General features: G+C 42.3%; 1 protein-coding gene across 1 annotated transcript in view; it reads left to right on the top strand.

Annotated features, from left to right (window-relative positions):
• The window catches only part of LOC102490481 (peptidyl-prolyl cis-trans isomerase NIMA-interacting 4), a 15,740-nt gene extending 12,876 nt beyond the window's left edge, over positions 1–2,864 (top strand). Inside the window, exons 3-4 of the mRNA XM_006167939.3 lie at positions 2,183–2,302; positions 2,687–2,864. Coding sequence (XP_006168001.1) covers positions 2,183–2,302; positions 2,687–2,845 — 279 coding nt within the window. The 3' untranslated portion in view covers positions 2,846–2,864. The remainder of the gene's footprint in view (positions 1–2,182; positions 2,303–2,686) is intronic.
• Positions 2,865–8,698: the final 5,834 nt, after the last annotated feature.

Consider the following 8,698-nt stretch of genomic DNA (forward strand, 5'->3'; position numbering starts at 1 on the left):
CCATTCTCCTCTTGGGATCTTGGGCACGCACGCACACGTGCCTGGCGTGAGTTTAAGCCACCGGGTCCAGGACTCAAACCACAGTCAACTACATGGGAGTTCAGCGACATAGCCATTACGCAAACTGCTGGTCCCCCTCTTCTCAGCTTTTTCACCTGTCATCTTGTATAATGGGAAAGAAAACTCTATTTTATTTTTTTAAGAGAGATTTTTGTTATATGGCAGATGAGCTCGTCAGAGACAGACAGAAACAGGAAGTGAGAAATCACTCCCCAGGGGGATGGCCACACTGCAATCTTTTCTCCACTCTCTTTTCAGGATTTTGGGCACGCGTGCACCCATGCCTTGAAACATGAGTTTCAAGCTGCTAAGTTCAGGATTCAAACTGCAGTCAACCTTGTGGGTGTCCAGTGACATAACCGTTACGCCACCTGCCGGTCCCTTTATTTAGTTTTAATCTGATCAGAGAGAGAGAGGGAAGGAAAGTGAGATAGCAAGCTACCAGGTACGGGACTCAAACTTACAGCCAGGCATGTGGGAATCCAGCACCTTAACCACCAAGCCACCTGCCAGCCCTCTCCTTTGATGTCTTAGCTCCTTTGTAGTTCCTTCAGTCAGGAAGTTACTTATAGAGGACTAGGGACCCCCCACACACACACACCCCATTTTAGTAGTCAAACCAGGACAACCTTGGTTTGACTAAATTATGAGATATCTTTAGTCCCCACCCCAATGTATCACCTACATGGTGAAGTAACTGATTTCTGTTTGAGAAATGGGAAATCCTGTAAAACAGCTATCTCTGATAAAGTCATTTTTAAGGATATAGTGTTTTTTAAAACCCTGGCTTTATGTAAACAGGTCAAATTTGAATACTTCTATGGGGTTGAGTATTCCTAATATTCAACATACACTTTTTCTTTTTCTTTTTTTTTTGAGAGGTTTTTGCTATAGGGCACGTGTGCTCACCAGAGAAACAGAGAGAGACAGAAAGCGAGAAATCACCCCCCAGGGGTGATGGCCATGCCGCAATCCCTTCTCCATTCTCCTCTCAGGATCTTGGGCATGCACCCACATGCTCCTGGTGTGAGTTTAAGCCACCAGGTCCGGGACTCGAACCGTGACTACATGGGAGTTCAGTGACATAGCCATTACGCTAACTGCTAGTCCCAACAGCATACACTTTTTCAAAGTGTGGAATTGTGGAGAGGCTTTACACATTAGCACTCTTTTGGTAAATAATATTTCCTGATGGCGTCGTTTCATATTCCCACTCTGATTAAATAAATAATAATAAATCACCATTTATTGACTGCTAGCTGCATTATCTCAATCTTCACGACTCTGTGAGGACACATAGGTACTGTTGGTATCTTGGTGCACAACTGAGGAAGATACTTGGAGGTTTAAAAATGCAACTGCGGACACAGACAAGTGTGGGAGGATGGTAGAAAATGGCAGAGGGTGAGAGGGAGGGAATCAAGGGGGAAAAAAGAAGTAAAATAGTTAAGAAACATAAAATGGAAAATGATCTGTTGAAGATAATGGATATGGTAATATCTTTGATTTCAGTGTATTCTGGATGGGAAAATTCATTTTGTGTGCTGTAAGAATATACAGTGAATGGGGACCAGCAGTTAGTGTAATGGCTATATCACTGGACTCCCATGTAGTTGACCATGGTTCTCATTCCAGACCTGGTGGCCTAAAACTCATACCGGGCACGTGTGCGTGCATGCCCAAGGTCCCAAGAGGAGAATGGAGGAAAAGGGATTGCGGTGTGGCCATCCCCCCTGGGGGGGTGATTTCTCGCTTTCTGTCTCTGTGTCTCTCTCTCTCTTTCTGGCGAGCGCATGCGCCCTATAGCAAAAACCTCTCCCCCCCAAAAAGAAGAATATACAACGAATGAATGTAAAATAAATTAATAAATTTAAAAATAAATAGTGGGAACTTCCCACAACCAGGTGCCCATTTTCCTTCTGAATCAGGGTTCCGAAATGTTGTCTTGATACTAGAAGTGGATTTGTAGCTATTGCCCAACTGGGCAGACTTCCAGGACTTTCAGTTTCCACACTTAGTCATGTTTTCCTTTTTTTTACTGGTTGGGAGAATCCAGATGTAACAGCTACACTGTGAGGAATCACTGAGAACTATACTGTATGAACATACTTTTTCCTCGTAGGTCAGACACATTCTATGTGAAAAACACAGCAAAATTATGGAAGCCATGGAAAAGTTAAAGTCTGGAATAAGATTCAGTGAAATGGCCACACAATATAGTGAAGATAAAGCCAGGAAAGGGGTATGTTGCTCTTCTCCTTAACTTTCTGTCCTCCCCAGAAGAAACAGAAGCAGGGATTATTTCTGTGTTCTGCCATTAATTTTAGCCATGTCTTGGCTGAGAGACTGTAAAAGCAGAAACATCTAACTTGTCATCTATGTCTAAATCTTGGCCTGACCAAGCTTGCACAGTTAACATCAAAGCCCAGCAGTATTATTAGTGCATATATGTTCAGTCTAGGGTCAGACTTCTTCCACCTGTGTGTCCTTGCTCTGTTCATGTATAGCCCGGCTGAATAAACCTAGTAGTAACCTCAGCATTTGTGGCAGGAAATTTTCTCTAGCTACAGTAGAGCTGTTCCCTTTTCAGGGCCACTTGTCATCATGGATCTTTTGGGTTTTTCAGGGTGACTTGGGGTGGATGACCAGAGGATCCATGGTGGGACCATTCCAAGAAGCAGCATTTGCCTTGCCGGTCAGTGGGATGGATAAACCTGTGTTTACAGACCCACCAGTTAAGACAAAATTTGGATATCATATTATCATGGTGGAAGGGAGAAAATAAAATGATATGAAAGACTGAATAAGTTTTATACACTTTATTTCTTTAAAAAGTATTGAATAATCCTGTATTCAACTTGGTCAGCATGTTTATAGATATATAAGATAGGGTGAGTATGGTTTAATGTATACTGCTATAGGTATTCAGTCAGAAGTTCTCTAAGTTAAGTCAGGCAGATGCTTTTTTTTTTTAAGAATTATTTTATTTAACTTCATTTATTTATTTAAATTTGACAAGAAAGGGGAGAGGGAGAGAGAAAGTGAGAAAGTTTCAAGACTTGAACCACAGTCGTCCATGTGGGAGTTGAGTGCTCTTAACTACCATGCTACCTGCCAGCCCCAGACTCCTTTTAACCTGGATTCCCTTTCCTCCCAAAATTACTTTATCTGAACTTCTAATATGTTACATAAATTAATTCAGAAACCTGTCTTTTTAGAATTATTTTTTATTTAACCTTATTTATTTAATTTGACCAGAGAGGGAGGGAGAGAGAGAGAGAGAAAGAAAGTGAGAAATCAAGCTGCTGGTCCGAGACTTGAACTGCAGTCGGTCATGTGGGAGTCCAGCCCCCTTAACCTCCACGCCATCTGCTGGCCGCAAAAACCTCTTTTTTAAATAATTATTTTATTTAACTTTATTATTATTTTTCCATTTGATCAGAGAGCAACAGAGAGAGAGAGGGAAAGTGAGAAAGCAAGTCACCAGATCTGGGACTCAAACTGCAGTCAGCCATGTGGGAGTTCAGTGCCTTTTACCACCACGCTACCTGGTAACCCCTAGAAACGTTTTTAAGGGAGCCAAATATCAGCTGACACCATTCACACAGCTAATAACATTGGACATCAACTACATGGGTTACTATATGAGAATTAAATAATAAAGTTCCTGGATATCACTTGTTTTACAAGTTAGTCTGCTACACTATTAGCTCCACTGTCTTGACACAGTACATGGCACATAATCACCATTGAACATTAACTCCATTTTTAAATAAATATTTATTGAAGGGAAAAAAGAACCTCAGTTCTTCCCTGAGTCGTCCATCCTAGACAAAACAGCTATTCACCAAGTGTTGGTAAAAGGGAGAAATGTCAGGGCCAGTAGGTGGTGTCGTAGTGAAGGTGCTGGATTCCCACATGGCCGATCACAGTTCAAGTCCCAGATTTAGTGGCCTGAAAATCATGCCAGGCCCATGTGCATGTGTGCCCAGAATGAGACATGGCCATCCCCCGAGGGGTGGTTTCTCACTTTCCTTCTCACTCAGTGAGCACAAACCTTAAAAGGGGAGATTAGAAATGTCAATATAGGGGCCGGCAGGTGGCGTAGTAGTTAAAAGCCCTGGATTCCCACATGGGTGACTGCAGTTCGAGTCCTGGACCTGGTGGCTTGCTTTCTCACTTTGTCTCTCTTACTCTGTCCCTCTCTGGTCAAATTGAAATAAACAAGTGAATAAGTTAAATAAATACAGTTAAGTAAAATAATTCTTTTTTAAAAATGTCAATATAAAGACACCATTCCTTGAGCCAGCTAGTGGTATGGTGGTTAAGACAGCTGGATCATACATTGTGAACTGCACAGTTCGAGTCCAAGACCTGGTGGCTTTTTTTTTGGAGAGGTTTTTGCTATAGGGCGTGAGCGCTCACCAGAGAGACAGAGAGAAACAGAGACATAAAGCGAGAATCACTCCCCAGGGGGATGGCCACGCTGCAATCCCTTCTCCTCCATTCTCCTCTTGGGATCTTGGGCACACATGCACACGCGCCTGGCGTGAGTTTAAGCCACTGAGTCCGGGACTCTAACTGTGGTCGACTACATGGGAGTCCAGCGACATAGCCATTACAGTAACTGCTGGTCCCAAGACCTGGTGGCTTTAAAAGCATGTTGGGTGCATATATGTGCATGTCCAAAATCCTGAAAGAGAAGGGATTCCAGTGTGGCCATCTTCTTTGGCAGGGGCGATGGGGGCAGGTTTCTCACTCTACCTTTTCTGTCTCTCCAGCAAGTGCATGTGCCATATACCAAATAATAATAAAGACATCATCCCTTATCTGCAGTATAGGGGTTACAGTATGACTGTCCTTTCAAGGGCCTACATTCTGTATATCTACATTTTAAAAACTAAAGTGTCACGTTTATGACATATAAAAATGTATTAAGAACAACAAAACCTTGCCAGCACAACTGTGATTCCTTTAATATACTACACCCTCTCCCTCAGCTGCATTTGATGTTATGTTCACATAGTGTCAACCTGGACAATGGCAACTTGCACCTAGAGGCCTGAGTTTCCTATTATAGGAGTTACTGAGCACCCTAGTAGCCTTTGCCTCCATGAGATTTTCCCTTCTGAGCAAATGAGCCAACATGATCCAGAGATGTCCAGATAGTAGGTGTAAGGTGATTAAAACCACATTCAAAACTGTTTCCAAATAAGGGCAATATATTCTGGAAATCTTAAAGGAAATTCTGAAAAGCTTTATAATGCATGAGACACAACCTAGCTAGAGTTCTTTGCTCAGGACATTGGCTTACCCAGGATACTAAGTGAATGCCTGCTACATTGATGACATCCCAAAGCAGGGTGGCAGAGTGCTGGAGACGTAGACTAGCAGCAAACAGTTCTGTGACATAGGGAGAGAGCAGGTAGAGCTAGCCTGTGAGAATGTAGGGCAGGAGGGGCCCTGACAGCAAACCAACCTTTGGAAAATTAGCTTTGGACTGGCAATTAGATTCTGAAGGAGTTGGTGGACAAAAGAATTAAGGATATACACAGATTTACACATATGGTAGCATATGGATGTAATTCTGCTTTTGTTTTTTTAGTTTTTGTTAGGGAGTGTGTACTCTCTAGAGACAGGATAAGTGAGAAATCACCTCCCCCAGGGTGAGTAGTCACACTGCAATCCCTTCTTCATTCTCCTCTCAGAATTTTGGGCGTGCATGCACATGTGCCTGGTGTGTTTTTCAAACTATCAGGTCTGGGATTTTGTGTTTTGGCGGTTTTTTTAAAGAATTATTTATTTAATTTCATTTATTCATTTATTTACTTTAATTTGACCAGAGAGAGAGACACACACAGAGGGAAGGGGAGAAAGCAAGCCACCAGGTCCAGGACTTGAACCATGCATGGTTGGCCATGTGGGAGTGTCCAGCACCTAACCACCATGCCACCTGCTTGTCCCCAGGCATGAATCTTGAACTGCTGTCAGCCATGTGGGACCCAGTTGCCTAAACCACCATGACATCTGCCTGGCCTGCATTTAATTCTGCTTTGAGACTACACCTCTTTCACTAAATTCAGTATTTAAAGAAAAAAACCTCATCCATAGTAAAATATTTGCAAACTAAACCCAAGAGGAGATCCTACTTTAAAAAAAAAAAGTTTTTGCCATAGGGTGTGCTCAGCTTGAGGGAGAGAGACAGTAGGAGGCAAAGTGAGAAATCACCCTAGGGGGTTGGCCACACCACAATTTCTTCCCCATTCTGCTCCTGGGATCTCGGGCACTCATGCACACATACTTATCCTGATTTTCAGGCTGCCAGGTCAGGGAATCAAGATACAGTTGGCCCTTAACCACCATACCACCTGCTGGCCCCAAGATCCTGCTTTTTACATATCATGTTGTTTAAAGGTTTAAAACATTTAATACATTGTTAGGGAGGGTGTGGGGAAATATGTCCTCATGTATTAATGGTAATGTAAATTATTATCTTTTTTTTTTTTTTAGAGAGAGATTCTTGCTATATGGCACATGTGCTTACCAGAGAGACAGAAAGCTAGAAATCAGCCCCCATTGGGGATAGCCACACCATAATCCGTCCTCCTCCATTTTCCTCTCAGGATTTGAGCAGGCACGTACATGTGCCCAGAGTCAGTTTTAAGTTGCTACGTCCAGGATTCGAACCATGGTCGACTATGTGGGAATCCAACAACGTAACCATTACTCCATCGGCTGATCTCAATTATTGTAATTTCTATGGAAAACAATTTGACAATACTTACCGAATTTAGAAATATACCCTTTGACCTAGCAACTCCATTTCTAGGAGTTAAATAAAGTTAAATAAAATAATTATTTTTAAAAAAATAAGGTGTAGGCCGGTTTATGGCATGGTGGTTAAGGCTCTGGATTCCCACATGGCCAGCCATAGTTTTGAGTCCTGAACTTGGCAGCTTCTAAATCATGTGGGCACATGTGCATGAGTGCCAAAAATCCTGAGAGAAGGATGGAGAAGTATGTTGTGGCCATACCCCTGGGGGGTGATTTCCCACTTTACCTTTCTCCGTCTCTCTCTGCCTCTCCTCAGGGAATAGACTGTACACACCTTATGGCAAAAATCTGTTTTGTTTCTTTTAGGAAAAAAAGAGGGCATAGTGGTTAAGATGCTAGACTACCACATGGTTGATTGTGGTTCGAGTCCTAGACCTGGCGGCTTGAAACTCAGACCAGGCGTATATGCATGCATACCCCAAATCCCAAGGTGAGAATGGAGAACAGACTGTGGTGTGGTCATCCCTCCACCCCCCTGTGGGGGGTGGGGAGGTGACTTCTTGCTTTCTGTCTCTCTGGTTAGCACATGGGCCCTATAGTAAAAATATCAGAAAAAAAGAAAAAGAAAAAAAGGTGTAAAACAGTATACACAGTGACTGAGTAGAACATAAATATATACACATATGTACCTGTGGTTGTACATACATAGACTGTCTCTGGGAACACAATCCAATACTGGAGGCTAGGTGGGTAAGAGACTTTTTACTTAGAATCCTTAGATCAGGGGGCTTAGCCATTTTTGTGCCACGGAGCCCTTTTTAGCAGTTTGCCCAAGCCTACGGATTGCTTCTCAGCATGTTAATTGTAAATGCATACCTAGGATTACAAAGGACATCAGCTATATAGAAATAACAGTAATCACAAGTTTTTTAATGGTAATACGTATAGGTGCCTGTAGATGGCTCTTCATTAAGTAATACCTAGTGATGGGTCTAAAAGCCATTATGATTTTGTAGTAATGAATATCAATGCCATTTTGAGATATCTACAGTAACTATGAAATCTATGATTTCAATTGATGAGAGTCACAGGTACTGCTAATACTCCTGCAGTTTGTTGCCTATGTTCATAATAAAATGTTAAGTTCCAGATACAGGATATTGGGAAAAAAGATGACTTTTCCAACCCAAATTCAGACACCTGAATTTTATCTATGAACCCCAGGTTAAAAATCCCTGCCTAGGAGCCATCACATGGCATAGTGGTTACATCGCTGGACTCCCACATGGCTGACTGTGGTTTGAGTCCTGGACCTGGTGGCTTCAAACTCACACTGGGCGCATGTGTGTGCATACCCAAGATCCCAGGAGGAGAATGGAGAAGGGATTGCAGTGTGGCCATAATCCCGGGGGGAGGGGGGGTGATCTCGCTTTCTGACTCACTGGTGAGTACATGTGTCCTATAGCAAAAAGTCTCTCAAAAAAAAGTTCCCTACCTCCAATGCTGTTTGAATATTTTTACTATGTGCATGTATTCTTCCCCCCCCAATAAAAACTGTCTTAATACATAAACAGAAAGAGCATGTTGTTCATTTTGTTTTTTGTTTTTTCAGTGAAAAGTACACTTAGGATTTAAGCATTGCTGTTCAGATCCAATGGATATAGGCCCCTAAAGCCTATTGTAACTGTCAGGCAAATAAATTATGTGTGGGTTTTTTATTTTTTACATCAGAGAAGGAGGAATTTATTAGCTGAATTTCCAGAAACATTTGTATGCTTGATGAAAGGGACTGAAAAATAAAGACGTAGGGTGCAGCAAATGACACTCCCTCCACCTGTATCAGTGGGAACCAAATGGGGAAAGA

Source organism: Tupaia chinensis, unplaced genomic scaffold (assembly GCF_000334495.1).
Source record: "Tupaia chinensis unplaced genomic scaffold, TupChi_1.0 Scaffold145304_1, whole genome shotgun sequence".
Classification (NCBI taxonomy): Eukaryota; Metazoa; Chordata; class Mammalia; order Scandentia; family Tupaiidae; genus Tupaia; species Tupaia belangeri.